General features: G+C 40.3%; 4 protein-coding genes and 1 pseudogene across 9 annotated transcripts; 3 read left to right on the top strand and 2 right to left on the bottom strand.

The window, feature by feature from the left end:
- Positions 1–11: 11 nt before the first annotated feature.
- Positions 12–2044, top strand: LOC127778337 (40S ribosomal protein S15a-1-like). The gene is made up of 4 exons (XM_052304924.1): positions 12–101; positions 1110–1247; positions 1369–1529; positions 1672–2044. The coding sequence occupies exons 2-4, from the start codon at positions 1115–1117 to the stop codon at positions 1768–1770; spliced, it is 393 nt and encodes a 130-aa protein (XP_052160884.1). The 5' UTR covers positions 12–101; positions 1110–1114; the 3' UTR covers positions 1771–2044.
- Positions 2045–3290: 1246 nt separating this feature from the next.
- Positions 3291–4501, bottom strand: LOC127778493 (F-box/LRR-repeat protein At2g43260-like; annotated as a pseudogene).
- A 3410-nt stretch (positions 4502–7911) lies between these two features.
- Positions 7912–9886, top strand: LOC127779333 (polygalacturonase-like). Its single transcript, XM_052306065.1, has 5 exons — positions 7912–8055; positions 8158–8289; positions 8379–8570; positions 8678–9193; positions 9310–9886. The coding sequence occupies exons 1-5, from the start codon at positions 7912–7914 to the stop codon at positions 9541–9543; spliced, it is 1218 nt and encodes a 405-aa protein (XP_052162025.1). The 3' UTR covers positions 9544–9886.
- Positions 9887–10024: 138 nt separating this feature from the next.
- On the bottom strand, positions 10025–16478 carry LOC127779742 (uncharacterized). 6 transcript variants are annotated; one of them, XM_052306638.1, is made up of 9 exons: positions 16318–16478; positions 16141–16206; positions 15099–15372; positions 14200–14324; positions 13714–13810; positions 12556–13029; positions 11623–11960; positions 10777–10935; positions 10025–10247 (listed from the first exon to the last, which is right to left on the bottom strand). In XM_052306638.1, the coding sequence occupies exons 3-9, from the start codon at positions 15250–15252 to the stop codon at positions 10221–10223; spliced, it is 1374 nt and encodes a 457-aa protein (XP_052162598.1). In that variant the 5' UTR covers positions 15253–15372; positions 16141–16206; positions 16318–16478; the 3' UTR covers positions 10025–10220. The 6 variants fall into 6 exon arrangements, with proteins under 6 accessions (XP_052162598.1, XP_052162593.1, XP_052162597.1 ...); XM_052306633.1 differs by lacking the exon at positions 10025–10247 and having other exon boundaries at positions 10278–10935; XM_052306637.1 differs by lacking the exon at positions 10025–10247 and having other exon boundaries at positions 10278–10935; positions 13714–13807.
- Positions 16479–19219: 2741 nt separating this feature from the next.
- Positions 19220–21129, top strand: LOC127780659 (polygalacturonase-like). Its single transcript, XM_052307594.1, has 6 exons — positions 19220–19447; positions 19532–19663; positions 19749–19919; positions 20021–20041; positions 20142–20657; positions 20747–21129. The coding sequence occupies exons 1-6, from the start codon at positions 19220–19222 to the stop codon at positions 20963–20965; spliced, it is 1287 nt and encodes a 428-aa protein (XP_052163554.1). The 3' UTR covers positions 20966–21129.
- The last annotated feature ends 5056 nt before the right edge of the window (positions 21130–26185 follow it).

The raw sequence follows: 26185 nt of genomic DNA, 5'->3' as shown, positions 1-26185 counted from the left end.
CTCGTCGCAAAACCCTCAGCCGCCGCCGCCCGAGCAGAGAAGCCGCCTTCGCCGCCGCCGCCGCACTCCACCGCGCGCTCTCCGTCTCCGGCCGCCGCCAGGTGAGGAGGATCTCCCTTACCCTACCCTCTCTCCCCTCTCTTCCTCGTGTGCGTGGCTTTACTTTACCCCCTGTGATCGATCGCGCTCGAGGACGACGTCCCTTTCGCGTGATCTTGGTTCTTGGTGTGGGTCTGATTTGCTGCTGGGTTGAACCCTTGTGATTCCTACCAACTGGGGTAGACGATGAGAGTGAGAGTGCGTGCGCTCTGTGGTATTTGGATGGAACTATAATTCGGGAAGTGCTTGGTCATATCCTTTTTATTCCGCATGAATTGTTGCTGTGTTAGGCTAGTGAGGCAGATTTGTTAATTTATTTTTGAATCTAGGTATACAACGTCGAGTCCTTTCAGTTTGAAATGTCTCGCAGCTAGAACCTGAGTTTTTTTTGTTGGGTCGATGTGCAGTAGAACGAAGAGAACTTTTTTTAACAAAAAATTTGGTAGGTACTACCATGTTAGATGGAGTAGTTGTAGTTTTAGTGAAGGTTTTTTGTTACTCATATTGTTTAGAAACCAGTAAGGCAGCCATTTCGTTTTTCATCGTCAGATTGGCAGCTTGGTCTGGTTTTTGCTTATATATGTTCTTTTCTTTGTTGGATTCTTAATGCTCAAGAACCTGCAGCTTGATCAGATCGCTGTTTTCTGAAGAAGCCCATGATAGTAGTTGCAATTACTTGATTTGATAACAGTTATGATGTAAAATGCTTATGATTACCATTAGGCAACTTCTTTCAGGCCATTCCGCAAATGTGATCCTTGATTATTTGTGTGTTGCATGTATATGTTATACACTCATCACAAAACAGACATGCATTTGTGATTGTTATTTGTAGTTAAGGTGTTTTGTCTATAATTATATCTGTCATATTGAGCTTAGTGATCATCTATTTTTAGACCATTTTCTACCTGTGGAAAATACAATGGAAAAACATTTGGTAGTTGCACTGTCTTTAGGTTTGTTATTAACAAAATATTTAAGTAATACAAATTTCTTCTCATATTTTGCAGACAAGATGGTGAGAGTCAGTGTCCTCAATGATGCTCTGAAAACCATGTACAATGCTGAGAAGCGTGGTAAGCGCCAAGTTCTTATCCGGCCCTCGTCAAAGGTGATCATCAAGTTCCTCATCGTCATGCAGAAGCATGGTATGTCTTCTCTCAGCGTGTACTGTTACTGATCTGTAGACATGAAGCTGTGATTGATTGTTTATACACGATGATGTCAGGACTCATGCCACAACCCATACTGTTACATTTCTGACTGCAGGTTACATTGGTGAGTTTGAGTTTGTTGATGACCACCGGTCTGGCAAGATCGTGGTTGAGCTGAATGGACGCCTTAACAAGTGTGGTGTCATCAGCCCACGCTTTGATGTTGGTGTCAAGGAAATCGAGTCCTGGACTGCTAGGCTGCTTCCCTCCCGTCAGGTAAGTTCACAAAATCGAAACCACCAACTTGTCAAGAAACATCACTTAGCTTAAGTTACATCGCCTGAGAAATACTTCATCACTTAGCTTCAGTTATTTCTGTGAAAATGCCCTCTGACTTTAACTATGATATGTTATGTAGTTTGGGTACATTGTCCTTACCACCTCTGCCGGAATCATGGACCACGAAGAAGCGAGGCGGAAGAACGTCGGAGGCAAGGTTCTCGGCTTTTTCTACTAGAGATATTCATCTCACATGGAAGATTTTCTCAGGTGTTAGCAAGAAGAGCTTTGTTAGTAGTGGGAGTCTGAGAACTTGTTAAGATTATTGTCTCCTATGTCTGAATTACCCCCCAATCTGTTTTTATTTTGCTTGGCGACTGAGTGAGCTGCTGTACTTTTCTCCATCGTATGATGGCTCAGAATCTTGGATGATGCGTGCCTGCCTTTTTGATACTCCTAATCTTTTACAAGTTACTATAAACTTCCTGGGATCTTTTACAAGTTACTGAAAACTTTTCTGCGAGCTATTTGTGTTCTCTCGGTTTGTTGCTTTGCTGCTCTGCCTAATCCGCTCACAAAATTGCACGATTAGTGGGGCACATTGGCGATTAGTCTATCTGGTGAAGACAGTACGCCTGCCCCAGAACAAACGTGTGTAGTCAGTCCTCAAATTTTAAACAAAATATAATGTAATTTTGCAACATGATATTAATTGACTTATCAATAAAAAAAACACATTCATATAATAGCATTTGTAAATAGTTTTCACTTTTTTAGACATGATTCTATGGTAGTATAGCATCGACCGATTTGATGACCAAAACATCAAATAGATATATAAGAATATAAGGAATCAATATACTTATTATGGGCGTATCTCTATAAAATCGATCACTTCTCTCAATGGTTTGATGACCAAAATATCAAATAGATATATAAGAATATAAGGAATCAATATACTTATTATGGGCGTATCTCCTCTATAAAATCCATCACTTCTCTCAATGGATTGAGTCATATAATCAAATCTTATTATGAAAAAGATGAATTGAGCGACGGGACATTAACCTGGATTTAGCCTTCCTCTCTACTATCTACTGGCTAGACATCAGTTTAGAGCAAAGTGTGAACTCTGCTTCTAACCATCAATAAGATTGACTCGAACAAGACTGGGTTCCTATGAAAGTGAAAGGCCAGTTCGAGGGTGTGCTTTTAGGTCTTGATCGAGAGTAAACATATGTAGCCGTTGGAAATTGAAGTTCTAATTGTATGTACTACGTCCTCCATTTCATATGTTAATGAATCGACATATAGTATATGTGTGTCTAGATTCATTAACATCTACATGAACGTGGGCAATGGTAGAAAGTCCACGTAAGTACATATGCTTAGAGCAAATTTAATAGTATAGCTAACTACTGGCTCTAAATCATCTATAGTCAATTTAATAGCCAATTCATATAATAGTTACCTATAAATATATAATATACTATTAATATCTAGTCCCACCTATCATACACACATTTCGTCTTGGAATTCATGTTGCAGCAGGTGGCTACAAATCTGTAGATCTGCCGCTCATCTCTCTTCTTTCATCTCCTCGATATGGTTCATGTTGCAACAGGTGGCTACAAATCTGTAGCCCCACTGCTCATCTCTCTTCTTTCATCTCCTCGATATATGTCTATAGTTGGCTTATAGTCTGCTATTGTACCTGCTCGTAGTGCACCTCATTATCGGCAGAGAGCTCACTGACTACTACTCCGACACTAGGGACAGCAGGTTCCCCGTGTACACGCCGACGTGGGCGCACCTCGCCGCCGTCGCCACGTCGGTGTGGCCGCCGGTGATCGGATCGTACACCCGCATCACGCCACCGCCGTGCCGTGTCCCGCTGCTGCCGCTGGCCCACACCCAGAAGACGATCCTCCCGTCGTCGAGCACCACCACTGGCTCCGCGCTCTCTCCGTCGCACCGCCATGGCCGCCGGTGGTACGGCATGGTGACCGTGTACTGCTTCGACCAGTGCTGCTCGCCGTCGCCGGCGGCGAGGAGGAACCACAGGTCCAGGGTGGCAGCTCGGTGGTCGTCGATGGCCACCACCAGCGAGCCTCCCAGCTCGGCGAGCGTGACGCGGGGGCGGTCCGGCCGGGTCGGGCGCCACGCGGCGAGCGGCGGGCCGCCGACGAGGGCCGGCCGCCATTGCTCCGCCTCGAGGTCGAACGCCGCGATCCAGTCCGCGAGGTACGCGCGGCGCAGCAAGAAGTAGGCTACCCCGCCGGCGACGGCCACGTCCCCGCGCCGCGTTCTGACCACGAGCGGTGGGCTCGGCGCCTCCCTCCACCGCGCGTTCTGACCACGGCCGCCGGCGACGGCGAGGGTGAGCACCGCGCAGACTTGCGGCTCGCCGTGCACGACCGTGCCGATGCGGAGCACCTTGTGCTCTCCCGACGACGACGCGGCCCGGCCGAGCGTGAACGAGCAGTTGATGGGGTGGTGCTCGCCGTCGGGAACGAGGGAGACGGCGGCGACGCCGCCGCGTCGAGCACGCGGAGCCGCCGGTCGTTGCCGACGAGGAGAGCCACGCCGTCGCGCGCCGACGACACCGCGTCCGTGTCGCACCTCCCGGCGGGCACCCGCTTGGCGACGTCGCCGGAAGCGCCCACGAGGTAGACGTCCACCAGCTCGATCCCGCCGGCGTCGAGGCGGTCGCAGGCGGCGACGACGAGGTGCGGGTCCGGGTGCCTGGCGGCGTGCGCGGCGGCGAACCGCGGGTCGGACAGCACGGCGCGCCACGGGCGGCACACGGCGCGGAGGCGGCACGCCGGCCTCGCCGGGAGGCGGAGGAGGACGGCGTTGAGCAGGTCCACTGGCATGACGCCGTCGTTGGGGGTGGCGACGAGAGGATAGTTGCCACCATTTCCGCCGCCGCCGTCAACTCGCCGCCTTTTCCGCGGCGGTGGCGCCATTGCTGACGGCGTGCAGGTTTTGTCAGAAGTGAAACAGTTGCTCACTCACCTTATATACAAGGGCTGACGAGCAGTCCGAATACTAGACCTATTATAAGGCTACTACTTCTACTAGTCTATGGTAGTAACATATTCGGAGACTGAATCTGATCAAGTCCTAAACTCAGAGTTTAATTTTGTTTAGCGGTTAATTTTAAGTCAAGGTGAAATTAGTTTGATGTCTCTAGAATATTATCATGCCTGGCGATACAATTACCCGTGAGTAATATATAGTAAATATCATTGGAAAAGATCATGTCAATATACTCTAATAACAATTTTTTTTGTAACTATTTGTATTATATTTGATAGAGATAGATCCACAATGGGACATCCGGGATATATGAAAAAAAAAAGACGCGACTATACAGAGACCGTATGCTGTATTTAACCAGACTTCACTCTCAAGTCCGGTTGCATTGTCTACCACATCTTTTATTTCTTCCTATAGAATTTTTTTTAAATTACTTATCTGATCTATAATCCGATTATACCATTATGTTCGTTACAGTGAATTAAATTTTTACAATAAGATCTTACATGATTATATTTTGATTAAAAAATATCTATGTTGTAAATTACTTTTATTAATATGTAAGTTACTTTTATTATATATATATATATATATATATATATTACTTTTAAATTTGATACTTCTTATACATTAATAATGTTATGAGTTGTTTATTTTATTATCGTTTTTAGCCAATTTCATAATTTGTGTTGATTAAATTTAAATTTTAGATAGACTCATTTTTTTACCCCCCCCCCCCCCCCACAACGGATTTACTTCTAATGTCGTGATAAGTTATTTTTTTTAAGTTAGTTCTATAATATATGTAAATTACTTATAAACTTTATTGAATTTACTTTTATATGTCTAAGAAGTAATTTAATGATATCTAAAAGTAATTTAGATATATTATAAAAGTAATTTGTAATTTTTCATCAAAAATATAATCATGTGAGATCTTGTTAAGAAAATTTATTTGTTACGAACATAATGGTGTAATCGGATTCGTAAATCCCATGAGTAATTTAAGAGAAAATTTTATTTGAAACATAGGTGATAGAAATGTATTTCTCTACTTATTTGATGGACTGGTACTATAGTTAAGTAAATTTTTCCAATCAATGTCCTGTCGCTGGTTAGTACTAAATCGAGATGCTCTTGATTTAGATTTACCAAAAAAAAAAGTCCCTTTCTTCTAGCATTTGAGGATTCATATCCACAGCCCCTTCTATTTCATTTTCTCATTGTTTGGTGAGGAAAAAGAGAACCAACAAAGGTCTCTCGATATTTCAACTTTCAGAGAAAACAAATGTCAACTATCAGAGAAAAACAAACTCCTAACCTTTAGACTCATATAATCATATCTTTCTGGCACGATCTTGCCTCGTGCATATATTTCAACTAATCTACATGTCCATACATATTTTCAGAATTTTCGTAAATCGAACAGGTGCAAGATTAAATCCAAATAATGGAATTGGACAAATTACGAGGAATTAAATTCGTTTTCTTTTGTTGCTCCTACTGAACATCTTAGCTTTTGTTGTACAAGCAAAATACCAAATTGGCATTCTCAGAATCTAAGGAACCCAATGGGCAATGGATATGGCAGGGGAACCTCCTTAGCTACTACATTGCCATCCTTTTCTACTCCACCTATTATATAACTCTGCCATCAATCTTTCTACTAAAATATTGTTAGTAAAAAAAATGCATAGCTTGGTTCACTTACAATCCGAAAAAAAAGTCGATTTCGTTTGTTAGTAAAAGATGCTTAGCTTTGTTCACTTACAACTTGAAAATGAAGTCGATTTTAGTTTAATTTTCAACCTGTGAGTGGGAAAAGGGTTGCTTCCAAGTTCCAAATGTATTGTAGGGGCAAGTTTCAATGAAGAATTTAATAATTTAACTTTCAACCAAGATTTGAAGAAAATGTCAACTGTCAAAGAAAAACAATCTCCTATTCTTTTATAATACATGTGTCATCATATATTTTTGGCATGATCTTGTGTGTGCATATCTGTGGCTAATCTACATGTCAATATATCTTCTCAGAATTTTCGTAAATTGAACAGGTGCAAATTCAAAAACTTGGGACACACATATTTTTATTAAAATAAGGCATTCCTCCAAATAAAAATAACCTGGTCTGATTGCTTGCGCGTTTCAAGATTTTTGCTCTGGAAATACTTAGCATAACCATAGAGTGAGAGCTACTATTATAATCAAAATAGATGAACTGAAAGAACAAAATAAACTGAAATATACATACTATCTGTCAGCTGTGGGTCTGTCCTAAAAGGTTTCCAGAAACCAAAAAAGATATACTTGTTCCTTCCCCTATTCAACTAAGGTTGTTCACTTCCTTACTCAATGCATTCCCCCAAACTTTCAATAAGATATACATGATCAATCTTTGGCCATGCGAAAATTCCCAGATAGGAAGTCTGTCCCTTACTAAGCTCTCTTTGAGCCCCAAGTGTTTCCTTTTTGAGCTAAGAGCTCACATCTGAAGTATCTAGACAGTTGATTTTTGAGAGAAACATGATCAAACAAGAGCATAGGTCATCATATTGTGTTTCAATGGAATTTTTGTGTAATTAACTTTCACTTTCAATTAGGCTATGTTAATATTTATTCTTGAGGCCAGGTTGTACATCAGTCAGGGGTTCAGTTTTCATGTAAGCTGAACTCTGAAGTGCAGCAGTACTGAAGAAATTTTATTGTTTCAATTGAGCATCTTTGCTAAGTAAAATTTATCTCCTAATGTCCTTTTTTCTCTCCTAGTGGTGAAATTTGAGAGCATAAATGGCTAATTTGGAATGAATTATCCTTAAAAGGTAGACCTTTTGCTGAAGCAAAACAGAAACTCAGGATTCAGGCACAGGTGTGTTCGGCACCCAAGTTTCCCAACCACTCTCCCTCGTTTTCCGCGCGCACGCTCTTCAAACTGCTAAACGGTGTGTTTTTTAAAAAAGTTTCTATACGAAAGTTGCTTTAAAAAATTAAATTAATACATTTTTGAAAAAAAATAGCTAATACTTAATTAATCACGCACTAATAAATCGCTCCGTTTTCCGTGCGGCACCCATCCAGGGAATCCGAACACTGCCATATATTTCGGTTCCCATGCTGACAGAATCTTGTGATACTACACCCCAAAAATCCACACCAAACTAGCTAATCAACCACAAGCAACCTGAGTAGAAAACATCCAAAGATTTCCAACACGTATCGGCGCATATAAATAGCTCCCCTGATCAAACCAATGGTCTCCATCAATCACCACATCAAGCAGCAGCACATCCACTTTACTTCATCTCTGACTTGTCATAACTTGTCAAATTTAGTCTGAGAAATGGCCTCCACTGTGCTCATTGTCTCTGCATCTCTCCTTGCACTCTTCTTCTTCTTGCATAGTGCTGATGCAGATGTTGGCAGTAATGTGTTCAGCATACAGAGCTACGGGGCTCATGGAGACGGACGACATGATGACACCAAAGTGAGTACAATGCAATGACACCAGAATATGTCAAAATGGTTCAGGAGCAAATCATAGTTTCTGAGATCTAACCGTTGTTTTTTCTTGTGTCACCTTGCATAGGCATTGGGAGATACATGGGCTGCAGCTTGCTCCTCTGCAAAACCTGCAGTTTTGCTCATCCCCAAGGGCAAGAAATACCTGATCAAGCACACAACACTGTCTGGTCCATGCAAATCAAGCATCTCATTGATGGTGAGTTAGAATTGATTATAAATGCATAAGTTTATATACATTTCTTTGTAAGAAAAAGAATCTGAATTCCATTTCTGCGAAATTTTCAGGTGAAGGGTAGTCTGGTGGCTTCTCCAGAGAGGTCAGACTGGAGCAAGGAGACCATAAGGCACTGGATTCTGATCAGTGGTGTCACTGGTCTTACTGTCACTGGTGGTGGGACCATAGATGGAAATGGCAAGATTTGGTGGCAAAATTCATGCAAAACCAACTCAAAGCTTCCATGCACAGAAGCTCCAACGGTACGTGTCCTTACACCTCTGCTTACTACCATGAACATTCCAATGCAGCAACAAAATCTTGATGACATTTTATCTCACAAACTCTGTCTTATTTTTACCTATCGCAGGCATTGACATTCTACTCCTGCAAGAATCTGAAGGTAGAGTATCTGAAGGTGGTGAACAGCCAGCAAATCCAGATTTCAGTGGAGGATTGCACCGATGTGATGGTGTCTCGCCTGTCGATCACAGCACCAGAAACAGCCCCAAACACTGATGGAATCCATATCACACGCAGCAGAGATGTTGAGGTGACAGACTGCATGATCAAGACCGGGGATGACTGCATGTCAATCGAGGACGGAACCGAGAACCTGCATGTCAAGAACATGGTGTGTGGACCGGGACACGGCATCAGCATCGGTAGCTTGGGTGATCATAATTCTGAAGCTCATGTCAACAATGTCACCGTCGACAATGTCAGGTTGTATGGCACAACCAACGGAGCTCGCATCAAGACATGGCAGGGAGGAAAGGGTTCAGCGAAGAACATCGTGTTCCAGAACATGGTCATGGACAATGTCTGGAACCCCATCATCATCGACCAAAACTACTGCGACTCTTCTACACCCTGCAAGCAACAGGTATACAAAGTTAAAACTGAATTTTGGACAAAATTACGTTTACCACGGTTAATTTCTTGGCATTAATTAATCTGTGCAGTCAAAGCTTAACTTCATATATATAATTTTGGTTGCAGAAATCTGCAGTGGAGGTGAGCAATGTGCTGTTCAAGAACATCAGGGGCACAAGTGCATCAGAGGAGGCCATCATGCTGCATTGCAGCAGCAGTGTACCTTGCCATGGCATAACCTTGGAGAATGTCAATCTCACTGTCAAGGGAGGTAGCAGTAATGCCAAGAGCACCTGCCAGAACGCAGAATGGAAGAAATCCGGGAGTGTCAGTCCACAGCCATGTGGTTTCAGGAACTGACATGAAACATGAACATCCATGTGGTTTCAGGAATTGATCTGAAACATGAACATCCTTGGACCTTGGAAGATGTAGAGAAGTAGGAGTATTTTACATCGTGGAGCTAGAGAGACAGGTGTATATATTCAGAAGAACATGTACAGGAGGAATACATGACATGTACAGAAGTGTATAGGAATTTGCAATTGAGATTATTTCTTGTAACTCGTACCACTCTAAATCATGGCAAAATATAATCATCAATGTTGACCATCAGATGAGGAGCATCAGTAATTTACTGTTTGCAAGATTTTTCTCCTCTTTTCCTCTAGTGTAATTAAATATAACATTGTAGAGTTGCTGTAATGCTTATATTGACACCAAACTGAGAAATTGGACTACATCTGATAAAATGAAAACCACACGAATCGGTCTGCTTCAAAAAGGACTCGCGCAGCATTCGGATATCGAATCAAACAAGCGATGCAAAGTAAGTCTCATCCCATCATATGAAAGAACAACAAAAGCAATACGACATCTCAGATGCTCACAGCATCTTCACAACTGAATAACAGAGGGCACACATGATGGCAACTCAAAGAGTTGCGTGAAATTTATACAATTACAACCAGAGCATTCCTCCACAGTACCATTGCGTTAAGTAAACACATCTTGTTGGGAAATGACTAATGAGACCGTCACCACAACTGGATAGGTAATAATTTCTGGAGACAGGCATGAAAGTAGTATCAGATTTCGCACCCGTTTTTCCATTTTGTTAGGGCAGAAGATACATAAGTTGGCAAAACAACCATGACAGGAAATCATAAATTAAACTAAGGATAGGTCAAAGTAAAAAACGGACGATTTCAGCTACCTGACCAATCGTCCAGATGTTAGGAGCATGCAGTCCACGGCATTTACAATCACAATAGAACACATTTTTTGAACAATTTTATCTGCATTGCTGGAAAGTTCACCACCATGAACCTAGTAACCTTGATTAGCCATACATGGGATCCCCAAATTCTTCCAGTACGAACTTACATCTGGAGAACATTGTACATGGCGGTTCTAAAGACATACAAGATTTGCAGTACAGGGGGGATCCTGATACACTACAGCCTAAACTCTACAGAATCACCATACCAGCCCTTCTGCATTTATCGAAATTACCACCTACACAGAGACATATTCCAAAGCAAAAGTGGATCACATTTGCAGGTCCATTGAAAGAGACGATGCGGTTGCTACCTTCTCACGGAGGTTGAACTTCCTGGCTATATATGGTCGAACATCCTCAACGCCAACCAGGCTTTCCAAGAATGGGAGCAGTTTCAACAGCTCCTGATCATTGGGATCATCAAACCAGCTTTCAATAGGAATGCCATTGTCTAACTGGAATCCAAAAGCCTGTAAGCAGGACATCAGTACATTATTCATGTCCCCATAACCATAACAATAATAGTTGATGGGGATCTACAAATATGGAACTGAATAAAATGCATAATTTCAGAACTAAAAGGTACCTGCTACTGCTAAATATAATTACTTAATTAGAGTTTGAACTACCAGTGAAAGCCAATAGCAAAGATTTTGCTGTGTAATTTATATTACTACAAAACTAACTCTAGTTGCAAAAATATAGTACCAATTTCGACCAATTTATTGTCTAAAAAATGTTAGTTTCATTATGAAAATGCCGTGAGCAAAATATATGATATTAAATTGTAGCCAAGGTTAACTCTTGAGGTTGAAAAGTAAACAAGAACATTTTTTTTTTTTTGCTGGAGGTAGTGAACTTTCGGATAATCTTTAAGAGACCCTGAAAGTAGTAAGGAAACTATATGTCACAACAATTAGCAAGTTACTAGAGACACCTAGCAAAGTTGACAGCTTCAATCACAAGTTCACAACCCCTGGTAACTGATGCACACCTATCTTTGTAGTCGTCCACCACTATAACACAATTTATATCCACCAAGAAACAAATAGGCATTTCAATGTGAATACAAACCACTAAAACCAGGATAAAGTTAGCATAGATTGAAGTATTGAACAGATGTTGTCACACAAAAATTGAGATAGCTAAGTGCATACCTGTGGAGAGTTGTCAACAATCATTATACGAGTTAAGTCACGTCCAAGAACTGTTAGATCCTTTAAGTAGTTTCCCTCCACATAAACACAGGAATCACGGTAAACACGATGACGGAACAACTTTCTTTTAGGATCAAGAACATTGAGAAGCTGTTCTGCATAAATGCTTTGACTTGCAGTGAAAATGATTGTCTCAAACAAATTGGCAACCCTCTCCAAGAACTCTTTGAGATAGGGACGGCATCGGACATATATTGTGTGTTCTCTGAAGTTAAAATAAACTGGAAATGCGAAGTCAGCATCCTCGCATGGTTCAAGAGTTGAATGCACAAGTGTTTCTGCATTGTTTGGAGTGACACAAAATGAACATCAAAGGAGAAAGGAAAAGACAATTTCGAAAATATGTCTAGCTGGTTATAAAAGAGCACACATAGATCAAACAAAAATGAACAAAAAAGAATAGGATAAAACTAGGATAAAGCTAAATCAAGGTTTGTTTGTGGGGGCGGTACCAACTGCTATGTCCAAGGATTACTGCCACACAGCAGGCAAAAATCAAACACCAACATCAAATGTATGTTGACTATTAATATTTCATGCCAATGAAGGTATGGTAAATTGGTAATAATAAAATCATGATGCATTTGAAAGTCCATCAGTGGCTCCTGTTTACCAGTTTCCAGCCTTTAGGTAGAGTACTAGAGTTATTTGAATTCAAATTTGTACCATTAACACCAATTCATAGATGCAGGAGACAATGATGAAGTTAAAATAACAGTAAACAGATGTAGCTAACTTCATCCATTCACTAATAACTATTATTACGTAAATAGACTCCTGCTTGAAAGTAGTTGGAGTTAATCACAGAAATGGAACAGAAGGCTCCTTAATGTAGTAGTGAACACAAGTGCTCAGACAGGAAGTATATATTACCATCCAGATCAAGTACCAGGGTAGTTGTAGGACAACTCCGAGTTTGCTTGGGGAGTAGGACAGGGCGAAACTTGGGGACCACTAGTGATAAATCAGGCAAATCCTTGATAAAAGCATATGGATCAAAATCATCATATTCCTCAGTGTCCTCAGGATCAACATAACCTTCTGTTGAGATTGAATCTTGACTATGTTCATCAATGCACTCCAACTTGGACTGCTGCATGGCAAGATATATTGCTGACACTTCTGAAGAAAGGTTTCCGAGTTCACTGAATTCATCCTCTTCAAGCGGTGTGTTACAGAAAGCTGATTGTGCATTTAGTATATGGTGATCGCTCCCAACACAAGTCTTAACTGCATGGTTAGTGGATTCAGATGTGCTGGTGGTAACTTCTTTTCTACCTTGAGCATGTGTTGTCCTTTCTTCTACTGAGCTAACCGAACCCAATGTATCACCTTTATGTTCTAAGCCTGCATGATTAACGCTTCAAGAATCAACTACTGGAGCAACATGGTATGGAGAGCAAAATGAGCACCACAGCCACAATGAAGTCACATAGAAACAGCATGCACGATGAGACATGTACTATTACTAGGGCACAGGTTCCAACAATAGATGACAACAAACTAATTTTGATAATCAGAAAGGAACCCTTTGTTGACAGATAAACCATCTCGTTAAATTGAAATATCCACCTGTGAGCAAATTAAATTCAAAACTTGCATTGAAATCTGTCAGAGTACAGAATTCCTAGTGCTAATGCTGGAGCTCATAATATTTATATAATAACCCCTAAAAGTCATAATTTCTCATAGACATCACCTAAGACAATGCAGGAGTGAATATTCCATTTCATTCTCAGGCAAACAAGACAACACAATAGTGTAAAAGTTATGATATATTTTCCACTCACAAAACTAGTAAAAGTTTTTCGTTCAAGAATTTGACTGCAGCATGTATCAGGGCAGGATCATTTTGTTGGGTTTTTTTTTTTTTGCAAGGATGTATTGCTGAATGTTGATAGCAGTTAGAAAAATCTTTATACCCTGAAACTTATACGATGTTATGGTTCACAGATGTTTAAAGCGTCCTAGTCCAAAACTTAACAATGACGGCATCAAAAGATGAATTCAAAATATGGCAATTATATATACCTTTGGCGAAGTTACTCGCACCACATTCTTTCTGAAGGTGATATGCAGGGGAAAATATGGAATTGCATGGCCTCCCATCAACATTGTCATCTGACTGCTGCCCAAGTAGTAAAAATAAATGCATAAGTAGTTACGTACGCATAGCAATTATACCAATATAAATAATAAAGGAAAAATAAGTTCCAAATTTCGTTGTGAAAACTTTGTAGTGAAGCAACACTGTACATGCCAATGCACGATTATCAGGTGTTACAAAAAGGCTAAACATTATAGATGATCTAAAACAACCAAACCAAAAGAGTACCATATTTTTCAGATGTTAATTTGGTAGCTCAATAATAAAAGTGTAATAATCATGTGCCGGAACAGGCATTAAGTAGTTAATGTACTGTTCCCCCTTTCTCTATTCTTTTTGGACGAAATTTACTCTACAGTGGTCAAAAAGAAAAGTAGCCAAAAAAGTTCACTTCAGTCAAAATATTTTACCTTCTGATCGTGTGGTATACCAGAGACCACCTGAGAAACTTCATTTTCAGAATTAGCTGCATCACATGCGGATATCAACTTCCTTCCACCTTTAGAAGCTCGGTTTTTCTTTGAAGGGGCTCCAACTGCATGGCAAGCAAATGTTTTAAAATGCAAAGAACCAAATACAGCCATTGCTACATCCTAATCAGTATCATAACTTCACCAGATATACAGCATTAAATAGTAAATAAGAAACGGTTATGCACATAAAGAATGTTGTTTGGTTCTTTTCGCGATAAGAGGTGGAAGAATTAAGCTCAAATTGAAAATCTACTCCTTAAAAGAAAGAGTTGGTGACAGTGATCTTGTGCTTTATGCTTATCTTCTGTGGATGGATCCATGTAGACATGTGTGCATTATTTGCAGGATATTTTTTACAGAAAAATATATCATGTTTACATGTATATATGTCAATAGCTGGCTGGTAGATTTTGTTTCGTTTATATTTAAATATTTGTTTTGGAATTTCAAGATTAGAAAATGACATAAATTTATTTCAAAACTGTTCCAGCACATGGGCATTACACCAATATAGTAAATTAAACAAACAATTTACGTGTAGGAATAGATTAATAGTCAACAACTTAAACAAGGACAAAATGTATTTGTTTATTCTAGAAGCATGCATCATTTCACAATTTGTTATTGCAAGTTTCGAACCATGAAAATACATCTTAGTAGTTAAAGAAAAGCATCTATAAATTATCCTATACATCATATGAGTAAGTTTTGTCAGTTTATTTGAATAAATGAAAGTCAAACAACCATTAAGCATGCCTGTACCAATAATTTGGTTTAGAAGAAATTGATTTTGCATTAACATACACATCATGTACACTTGAAAAATAGAACTTTACCAGACTTCTTCTTCTTGGCAGAAGAAGTAATAAGATCATTCACTTTCTTTTCAGAAGCTGCCGCCTGAGCTGCTCTTCTGGGTTGCCTACTAGTTTTAGTACTGGCAGGATCCCCAAGTGCATTTTTCGTAGCACCCTTTTTCCGTGTCTGCATTGTTGATTACACTGAATATCTCCAAACCATCTGGATCATATGCAGAATGCAGATAACCACTGACCAATCTATTCAGATTAACCGTGCAATTTCCTTCAGAATGAAAATAGCACTGCAAAGCTAAAATAAGTGAATGTGAGGAATAAGTTCACAGGGAATGCAAAGAATGCAGTTCAAACTTAACTCTAGACTGCCCTAACATTGGAAATTTCAAATTTCAGATGATAACAGTTGACAACAATTGCATAAGAAAGCACATAATCAGATGCCGAGCCATATCTAGTCATGTGAAGACAAAACCTTGATATCACCAAATTACAGAAGAGTTTAGTACATCAATGTACCTCAAATAGGTCCCCAAAAACACAGATTAAATGAACGCAACAAAGCTTCATAATATGTTGCATCATATGGTGAAGGCACGGAGCTTATTTGGACACAATAGTTATGTGTATGGAGCTCATACGCACACTTCAGATTTAGTACTAGCACTCTTATCCTTTTTTTTTCGATTTACCCACAGAACCAAAACCCCCAAATTTTTACCGGGAACATGACTTCAAAAACCCCCAATTTTTTACCAGGAACATGATTTCGAAAAACCCCTTTGCTCTTCCTGTTTGCATTTCAAAAACTTCAAGCAGTGGCGCTCGACTTTGGGATTCACTCCCCCCATGCGACACAGAACAAATCACGGATCCACGCGAAGGAGAAATCAGTCAGAAGGACCGCGCCCAATCATCCAGGAGGACACGGCAAGCAAACCCCCCCCCCCCCCCCCCCCAACGAAGCAACCAGTGGCACGCACGCACGCACGCGCGCCCAAGCAAGCAAGCCAGAAAATCCACACTCCACAGTGAGAAAATGGAGGAAGGAGAAACCCCCTACCTCGTGCGCCTTCCCCGCGCGCGCGGCGCAGCCTCCTCCGCGCCCGGGGGCTCCGCCCGCGGAGATCTAGAAGAGAAAACCCTAGCCGAGTGAGAGAGAGCAGTGTGAGGGAGGGGAGAGGAGGAATTAGGAGGAACCAGGAGAAGGAGCGCAGGTAGGGGGGAGGGCACCGCATACCGGAGATGGAGCGGGGACGCGCGGTGCGGCGGAGGAGGAAGGAGGCGGCGGTGGAGGGAGCGAGGCCGTGCGCCGCCGAGGTCGCCGTCGCCGTCGCCGCCGACAAGTCGCGAGGAGGAGAGAGAGAGAGAGAGAGAGAGAGGCGGAATCCCAAGCCCGAGGAGTAATCTCCCCCGTGGGAATGGGATCCGACGGGAATGGGAATGGGAGTAGGGGGGGTGGGGCCGGGACTGGGAATCCCGTGTTCCCAAACGGAGAGGAGACTGGTGGGTGGGCCCGGATGTCGTTGGGTTGCCGGGTGGGAGCGCGTTTTACGAGGGGAGCCAAATGGACGGCCGGATCTGACGCATCCGACGGCTGGGGTGCTCAGGGACGTTGGAGGTTGGATTCGTCCCGTTGGTCTTCGCATTGTGTGCTACTGTGCTTTGCCGGCTTACCAGCGAGTCAAAATTTGAGGCCCTCTGGGTTGTCCATATTCTCTACTAATAAGTTAAAATGGTATATTAGAAAATAAATAGGAGTATTAGTTTATAAGTAAAATTTTATATATGTCTTAGTGATTTAAAAGTTAATACTGAAAAAGAATCATGTTGAAAAAATTTTAAAATCAACCTCAAAATTTAGTTTGAAAATTCAAATTTTAGCTTTGGCTTTTGCTTATTAGGGCAACCAAGGGGATCTGAATGTCCCTTCCGAAAATATGAATGCAGAACTCAATTAATTAATTTTATGATTTTTATTTTAATTTGTTTTTAGTCTTGGCTGTTGAACAGCTAATAATGCATATATAAAACTATTTCCTATAAATTGTTTTTTCTTCATTCGTGTGGCATGGGTATACCAATTGTAGCTCAGTTGATCGAGGTAACTTTTCAAATAATTTTATCGGGAACTATTCATATTCAAATTCAAGCTTTGATTATTTTTATTAGCATTAAATTTATTAATATCTGAAAAATATATCATATTGTCCAAGTTAGTTGCAAATTTTGTTTGCGATTACGTGAAATACCCATATGCACAAACACCATGCTAGGTAAATAGGAACCCTCTATTTTCAGAGTTTAGCAAATACTTCAAGTTCAGCCACGGTTTTATGCTCTCTTTTTCTCAACGATATTTTAGAAAATTAAAAAAAAACAGATGAAGAATCTTACAAAAAATGTTTGACATTAGCTCGTCTCGGCTGTTGAGTGCCAAAAGAAAAAAAAAGGTGGTGCGCAAAAAAAAATAAATTGCTTACAGGTGGTTCAAGACTTTACTTTCTGAAATTGGTTGGCATAATAAGCATACAATTTTGAGACCAAAACAGTTTCAGAATCATCCCTCATTCTTCCTTTTTTTTTTTTTGATATTTTCAGAGTTGTCAGGCAAATTTGCGTATTAATTGACAGTACAAACTGGACTAAGCAACATTGCATACTTTCAAAACCACAAATGTTTTGACTGATAAAATCATGTAGCACCTGTTAATTTTTTAAAGCACTGAAATATGTGCTTGGAAGCCACAAGCCCACAACAGAGGCTGCTCTCTAGAATTTTCTGCACCTCTTCACCATGCTTGTAAGCCACAAACAGCAGAGGTTGTTCATCTGCTTACTCCATGAATTGTCCATACTTTCATTGAGATATCTATGAGAAATCACATGAAATCTGCATTGGTTTCCTCTTCATAGGCTTCCTTGGAGCCCATACTTTTCCTTTCTCAGCTAAGAGCTAGCTTTACACCTGAATTTTTAACTTCACAAGATTCAGAAACCTATGTGAAACATGATAATGCTGCGAATGTTGCACCGATACTTCACTTTCTTGCCGTACTGGTATCTTATACGTATCCGATACGGCGATACGTCCGATACTCTGTCGATACGGTATCGGAGGAGTATCGGTCATTAAACAACGAAAAAAAAAAGAAAAAATAAATACCGATACTCACACGATACTTATCAGATACTTCTCCGATACCTAGCAGTGTAATAGCCCATTAAAGACCCAATGCTATACTTCTGATATATTTATAACTTTAATATACTTGCTCTATTTGTAATACAAGGCTATATTTACTATATTTTTTGTAACAGGCAACAATACATAAAATATTTTTTAAGATAATCTTATTGCTTTACCCTTTTGTAGTTCCCTATATTTTATTTTTAAAAATATTTTTATATATACTCGCCGTATCGACGAATTGATGTTTTTTTTAAAAATCCCGTATCGCCGTATCAACGTATCCGTATCGCCGTACCAGTATCGCGTATCCGTGCATCATAGGCTGCATCTGTAGAGAATACCACATTGGAATTCACACACACATGCCTTCTTTCTCGTTGATGACTGATGAGTTGTCATTAGAATTGATTAAGCTTACAATAATACATACACTTTAATGACACAAGGAGACCTGTGGCTCGTAAATCTGTCAAAGTTAATTCAGAGTGGGTCTCAAGAGTGCAGCACTGATGAAATGCATAGGATTTTAGATGATTGTCTGTACTCAACTGTGATCCAGGTCTCCTTGATTTTTCTTTTAGTGCTGAACTTCTTTCAATAGCAGGATTAGTTTCTCTGGAAGTAATTTAGCCATACAAGTAGACCAGGTAGTGAAGCAACAAAGAGTCAGGGACTCAGGCACATTTATCTCAGTTCCCATGCCGACAGAATCTTGTGATACTAGGATCCAAATATCTGAACCCAACCTATCTAGCTGATCAACAACAAGCAACCTTGAGTTGAGAACATCCAAAGATATCCAACCGGTTTCGGCGCGAATAAATAGACCCCCTGATCGAATCCTTGGTCTCCATCAATCGCCACATCCATCAACACATTCTACAAAGTCCAGAACTCACAACAACACTAGAATTTCTGCACTGTTCAACGTCCGAAACTGTGTTGACATATGTTAACAGTTGGAAAGATGGCTTGCAATGTGCTCATTTTCTCTGCATATGTCGTCGTCATGTCGTTCTTCTTGTGTAGTGTTCATGCCAAGGTCAACATGAATGCATCATTCCATTTAACTAGTGGAGATGATAGTCTCAGAGGCAGGTCTCTTGAGTCAAAGAAGGTGGTGTTCGATGTGCGCAAACATGGCGCTTACGGAGATGGACAACATGATGACACGAAGGTAAAATGTGACACCGTATAATGTCTTTGTTTTATTTTCAGGCGACTGACAAATAGCAAAACTTAACTAATACCGTTGTTGCAGGCATTGGCAAAGGCATGGGCTGCAGCTTGCTCCTCTTCGCAACCTTCCATTGTTCTCATCCCAAAGGGCAAGAGATACCTCACCAAGCACATTACACTGTCTGGTCCATGCAAATCAAGCATCACGTTCATGGTAAGAAAGATGCACTCGTGCACTTGCATTTACTTTCATATGAAATTCAATTACTCAAAAATGTTAAGTTCCTGAACATTTTCAGATAGAGGGTACGTTGGTGGCTCCTCCAAAGAGGTCAGATTGGAGCAAGGAAACTAGTAGGCACTGGATTATGTTCAATGGTGTGAGTGGCCTTACTGTCGCTGGTGGTGGGACTGTCGATGGAAACGGCAAGATTTGGTGGCAAAATTCCTGCAAAACGAATGCAAAACTTGTAAGTGCTCTGAAGTTATTTAGTTATGAATCATTACACTCTTTTTCATTTTTATTTTGGAAATATCTCTAATGTGGATATAATTCTTCTCTTCTTTTCAGCCATGCACTGAAGCTCCAACGGTGAGTTTTCTTCCCAAATCCTAATCTTCTAGCACATCACAATTCATAAAACTTTGGCTATTTTGCTCAAACAAAGTCTGACTTCTTTTTCATCTGACAGGCCTTGACATTCTACTCCTGTTCAAATCTGAAAGTGGAGAACTTGAAGCTACTAAACAGCCAACAAATCCACATGTCAGTTGAGGATTGCACTGATGTTAGGATCTCTAGCCTGACAATCACAGCACCAGGCACTAGCCCAAACACCGACGGCATCCATATCACAAGAAGTAAAAATGTACAAGTGACAGGCTGCATAATCAAGACCGGGGATGACTGCATGTCGATTGAGGATGGAACTGAGAACTTACATGTCAAGAACATGGTGTGTGGACCGGGACACGGCATCAGCATCGGGAGCTTAGGCGATCACAACTCTGAAGCTCATGTCAACAATGTCACCGTCGACACCGTCAGGCTATATGGCACAACCAACGGAGCTCGCATCAAGACATGGCAGGGCGGTTGGGGCTACGCGAAGAACATCGTGTTCCAGAACATGATCATGGAAAATGTTTGGAACCCAATCATTATCGACCAGAACTACTGTGATTCTGCTACACCCTGCAAGGAACAGGTACAAATCTCAGTGATAGCTTTTCTGTTATTCAGTTATCCATGTGTGTAAATAATGTGCATGCTTATAATTTAGTGGTTTTGTATCAGACATCTGCGGTGCAGGTTAGCAATGTGGTCTTCAAGAACATCAGGGGCACAAGTGCTTCCAAGGAGGCTATCAAACTGGACTGTAGCAGAAATGTACCTTGTCAAGGAATAACCTTGAAGGACGTCAAGCTCACTATCAAGGGAGGTGGTAGTGATGCCAAGAGCACTTGCGGAAACGCAAAATGGAAGAAATCAGGGATAGCCCTGTGCTTTCAGTAATCTATCTATCTATCTATTATATACTAAAAGTCCATTAAACTTCCTACAAACGCTCTCAAGCCGCCACGTGAGACTCCTACAAACGCTTCTAAGCCGCCACATGGCGTTCTAATAAACCGGTGGACCCAATATTTCTATAATAATAATAAATCGCTAGACCTACTATTTTCAACTATTATATTTATCTTTAGAAAAAAATCCCACAACCCACCTCTTCTCCCATAGGCCCACCCTCTCGTACGTGCGTACATACGTATACATACATACTCTAAATAGATCGTCGTCACGAGGCGGCGGCGGCAGCGCAGCACGGCGCGGGGCAGAGGGCAGGGACGAGCGTGGACCCGACGAGGCCGAGCATGCCGAGCTGGGAAAAAAAGCCGGCGGCGGCGATGGTCCAGAGACGGCCGGCGAAGGAATCTACCGTGCACCAGCGGCAGGTGCAGCTGCTGCATCAGGTACGTGATCATGTTCGTGTTGAAGCCAGCCGTGGCGAACCTGTCGCACACATCGTTCGCTACATTGGCAGAGTAGTGTGTATTTTTTATTATACTTAAAATTTTATATATGTAAATCATGTCCAACATCCATAACTGAGGTAAGACGAATAATTTGGTTAGTTGGACTGTACACAATATGTTAGGTCATCTAAATATCCAATGGTTAGAAATGATGGACTACCGAATTAAGTAAAAATTGAGAGTCATATATTTTGTTTTTTTCTCATAACTTCTACTATTTTTTTTCTAATTTGTATCCCTATACTGTACACATATTCATAATTTTCTATGAGGAATTATCCATAGCTATGACCAATCAATGTCTGCCATCAAATAATAAAGTTATTATATATTTTTTCTACATAAATCAGTAGAACCATTAATTATATATGGTAGTATATGTAATGTCTTTTATAACTTAGGCCATATTTGGTTAATGGGGCTAATCCATTAGTCCCTCCATTTTAGTCCCTAAGAATCCAAACAATGTGACTAAAAGTGCATATTGGATTTTACAGGGGCTAAAGTGACAGCCTCTTTCTTCTTTCTCCCTCAGTCCACATGCCTTTAGTCTTTTTTAGTCCCTGGATCCAAACAGTATGGGACAAACTTTTTAGTCTGTGGACTAAATGATCCAAACAGGCCTAAGTTTATTCTCTTTCCATATGAAACTTCAAGAGTCATGTCTTAGGTACCATAAGTTACCAACCCCAATCTTCAATAGGTAATTTTATAAATAACAATTAAATTCATTTTGTAATGCTAATGAAGAGACTCATGAAAAACAATCACAATTTTGAAACATTGCAGATATTATTTCACTGGTATACCGTCCCTATAAGTTTCTCAAATTCATCCTACATACGGTACATGCTCGCGCGAATGCGCGGGCTACCTTCCTAGTTAATAAAACAGGAGGATGATCTGAACTCGAATAGATTATGTACAGGTGTATGTATAGAATGAAAGGAGAACCACATTATGTACAGGTCCATTATTATCTTAAAAAAAAGTGATGTAGAGGTGCACATGAGTAAAATAGTTGTAATTACGAATAGTTGTGAATTGTTTATTCTTCGATTCATATCATTATGATTAGAAATAGAGCTTCAAAAAATATTATGATTCATCCTTCAGGATTGATTAGATTGAGTCCTTACTTTACTTCGGGTTCAAATTATACTACCTATGTAAGGCGATGAACACAACGGCATAAAAGATCTGCTTAGCTCTAGTGCAGGTCCAAAATATTGATGAGATGCGGGTGTGCCAGTCAGTTTGATCCTGCAACTGACATACCGATATAATTATACTAGCCGATGCCAATACTGGCCAATGTCAATAGGGTTTTGAGCAATCGGCTATATGTTCAATGTAGATTTCTACACTTGAGTAAATAATGATATAAAACAATCGGCTGATGATAATGTAATAAAATAATAATATAATTCAGTAGAAACCAATTGATCAATACGTATAGAATAATTGCTTGTTCCAAAGGTTAAGCATACATCGGTTTGTGATCCGATGTCATTAAATCCACAAGATTAGATAATTAGTGAAACCTTTAATGCAATCGGCTAAAACCAATTTGTATGTAATCCTTGTTAGCCGATGCAACGTCCAGATAACTCATCAGCTGAAACCCCGATGAAACCCTTATCGGCAATCAAATCCAATTGATGCGGCACTAAATCTATACCTATACCTAATTAAAAAATAAGTAAGGCTTCCAGTTGATTTTTTTCGTCCATCATTAAAGGGTGGGCCCACGTGATTATTTCGCCGCTAATCCGTGAATCTGGATGCATTACGGCGATCTCAGACGCTAGGGGCGGCCATTCGGTCTAACCGAAAATTTCGGTCTCGGTCTTCGGTCTTTGAAAAGTGAAGACCGAATTTCAGTGCAAAAATGTTAGGACTGACAAATTCGGTCTCGGTCTTTTCGGTCTCGGTCTCGGTCCTGACCGAAATTCAACAATATTTTCATATATGCAAAGAAATAATGGAAATTTTCAACATAAAAATCACAAAAAAAAAATTGTAAGCACTTATGAGTAAAGACTCTTATTAGGTTGCATGCCTAGAAGAAGTAGGGATGTGAAAATTAGAGTTTAATCCTATTAAACATAGTGGATTGTAGGTTGCATTTAGATATTTTTTGGTAAGTTGATCTTTTTAGTCTATTCGGTTACCCGAGGAGACTAACCGAATTGACCGAATAAAATTTGATCTTTCACTACCTAGGACCGAATTGATGACCAAATTTCTCGGTCTCGGTTTTTTTGTTCGGTCTTTTCCCACCCAAGAAACCTAGCGAGCAGCCCAGCCAAGACGGCAGCAGGCTGGCCCAACAAAAAGCAAACGCAACCCAGCAGCCAGCCCACATAGCAGAGAAGCAGCAGCCCAGCACAGCACAGTTCAGCCCACGTAGCAGAGAAGCAGCAGCCCAACACAGCACAGTTCTGCGTGATACTATAGCAACTGAGCACTGTAGCATGAGTAATACCACCTAAATAGGAGGCTTGCCTGAGACTATTAACACTAAATAAATTTTGGGCCCATGTCTACCAGGAATTAGATAAAAAAGGGAACAATTTCATTATTTTAGAAAAGTAAAAAAACAATCACATGTCTTTCTTTTTTAAAAAAAATGTAACCACCAACAAAATGAATTATTTACCGACAAAATAAATTAATTTTAGAAAATAGAAAACAATCACGTGTCTTTCTTTTTTAAAAAAATATGTAGTCACCAACAAAATGAATCGTATTTACATCCAGATTTTTTCCCTCGTCCTCATCAATTTTTTTTCATTCATGGTATGTTTTTGTTCTGTTTTTTTTAGAGTGAGAGCTATTATGTGATACACCACCTTTTTTTTTTCTTTCCATTCATCACGATTTCTTTTGATTTTTTGAGTGAAAGCAATTATGCAATTAGAGTGCACTGAGGTTGATCTGATAGCTAGCGAGAAACATTTCTTGTACTATTGCTACTCTTTGCAGTATGTAAAAAAAAGTGTTTATCAATATCAAGTATAAAAATATAACCATGCATTGCAACCGACTCATAATAATACATGAAAAAAATAAATACTTTTTGGGTTTCAAACTTTAGTATGTATAATACATAATTTCATTTTAAAGTGGTATTAATAGCTTTCTTATAATCCATGTAAATGGATTTAGAACAACAAATAATTATGTCATGTTAGCGACTTACTTGCACCGAAAAGATTCGATTTGACTATAAGGATCTCAATTAACCTAGTAGCATTATGCTCCCACACACCCATTACTATTTATTTTTGTCTTCACCCAGTGCAACGCATGGGCATTTTGCTAGTATGAAAAAGAAGCATAAAGTCTAAACAATCAAGCCTTTTACTGATTTTCAGGGTGGTGGATACCTTAGCTAATCTAGATCTAAGAAACAATTTAACTGATAAAAAAAACCCTAGAAATGATCTAGCCGATATAGGTAAATTGAGACATCGACTTAGATTAACTAAGATATATGATAAATATATGTTTACATCGACAAGATTAGGGTGTCGAAGCCCTAGCCTCACCGATACAAACAGCCACAATAAGCCTTACCCCTCGTCGGAGATCGAAGCCGATGTAGCCTAACTCAAAACAGGAACTTGTCGAGAAAGACGAAAATAAAAAGGGTATCAATGTGCCAAAGTTGTATTGATCGAGAGATAGATTACAATGACTCCGGGTGTATATATTTATACGCATGGGTAAATACAAGCCCTTATTGGACACAACTCAAACTTTTCTAAAGATAAAAGGAAAAGCACAAGTCCTGATCGGATACTAAACACACTTTCCAAAAACAAAAGGGAACTAACTAACTCTGCTTAATTAATAGATAAATTGTCATGTCGTATCCTCCTTAAACTCAATCTCTTCTAAATAAACTTCCTTTAATTGATTAATTTCCTTAACCAAAACCACTAAGAATCCGACTGCTAGTGAGTGACAATTCCCATCGGCCAATTCCAGGACTCTGAAGCTGATATGGTTTCTAAGCCAATGATGACCTCGGGGCTTACCAAATTTTGGCGCTAACATATGCCACCCAATTTTGGACTATGAGAACTCATGCTTCAAAATTATCTTCTTTCTAATCTTGATAATTCCAAAATTGATCCTCTTATGTATCTCGCAATCAGATTTTATGAGCTGATACTGTCTGCATTAGAGCTAGGCTGTCAAACTCGTGGTAAAAGAATTTGTCTTTGATAGGTGCTGACAATACTTGAAATGCAAGATCTGATCGCAATGGCCGCCGACGCTCCGATGCCTCTTGGAATGACCGTGACGGTTGAGGAGACCCCGTATGATCTGGATGACCCTACTACTAGCAAATTAGATGCAGATCATCAAGGCTTCACGACTACTCGCCCTTGTAGAACCCTAAAAGATGTGAGTACATACGAACTAATTCCACTCTCCTTTTCCTTTTACCGTGTCTAAGAAAGACAATCAATGTGATCGATCCCGCATAGCAACAGTCGGCTCGGTGTTAGTCTAGCCTCTTTTCTCAAGGTGGTGTCTAGGAGTCGTCAGACAGCCTGTCCAGATTCGTAGTACTAGTAAATCTCCTATCTGATCCTAGGTTCTTATATTTTGCGACGAAGGGAGTAACTAACACCACATGCTCATGCTAAACGATTGGTTTTTTTGCAGGTCTTGTTTAGCATAT

This window comes from Oryza glaberrima, chromosome 7 (genome assembly GCF_000147395.1).
Source record: "Oryza glaberrima chromosome 7, OglaRS2, whole genome shotgun sequence".
Taxonomy (NCBI): domain Eukaryota; kingdom Viridiplantae; phylum Streptophyta; class Magnoliopsida; order Poales; family Poaceae; genus Oryza; species Oryza glaberrima.
This window is presented reverse-complemented; position numbering and strand designations above follow the sequence as displayed.

Coding starts and splice junctions, on each gene's coding strand:
- LOC127778337 (XM_052304924.1), top strand. CDS start 1,115: ATGGTGAGAGTCAGTGTCCTCAATGATGCTCTGAAAACCATGTACAAT. Junction 1,248..1,368: donor CATCGTCATGCAGAAGCATG/GTATGTCTTCTC, acceptor TTCTGACTGCAG/GTTACATTGGTGAGTTTGAG. Junction 1,530..1,671: donor GGCTGCTTCCCTCCCGTCAG/GTAAGTTCACAA, acceptor TATGTTATGTAG/TTTGGGTACATTGTCCTTAC.
- LOC127779333 (XM_052306065.1), top strand. CDS start 7,912: ATGGCCTCCACTGTGCTCATTGTCTCTGCATCTCTCCTTGCACTCTTC. Junction 8,056..8,157: donor GACGACATGATGACACCAAA/GTGAGTACAATG, acceptor CACCTTGCATAG/GCATTGGGAGATACATGGGC. Junction 9,194..9,309: donor CTACACCCTGCAAGCAACAG/GTATACAAAGTT, acceptor TTTTGGTTGCAG/AAATCTGCAGTGGAGGTGAG.
- LOC127779742 (XM_052306633.1), bottom strand. CDS start 15,252: ATGCAGACACGGAAAAAGGGTGCTACGAAAAATGCACTTGGGGATCCT. Junction 14,325..15,098: donor TGCCAAGAAGAAGAAGTCTG/GTAAAGTTCTAT, acceptor CTTGCCATGCAG/TTGGAGCCCCTTCAAAGAAA. Junction 13,030..13,713: donor TGCGAGTAACTTCGCCAAAG/GTATATATAATT, acceptor TTAATCATGCAG/GCTTAGAACATAAAGGTGAT.
- LOC127780659 (XM_052307594.1), top strand. CDS start 19,220: ATGTTAACAGTTGGAAAGATGGCTTGCAATGTGCTCATTTTCTCTGCA. Junction 19,920..20,020: donor GCAAAACGAATGCAAAACTT/GTAAGTGCTCTG, acceptor TCTTCTTTTCAG/CCATGCACTGAAGCTCCAAC. Junction 20,658..20,746: donor CTACACCCTGCAAGGAACAG/GTACAAATCTCA, acceptor GTTTTGTATCAG/ACATCTGCGGTGCAGGTTAG.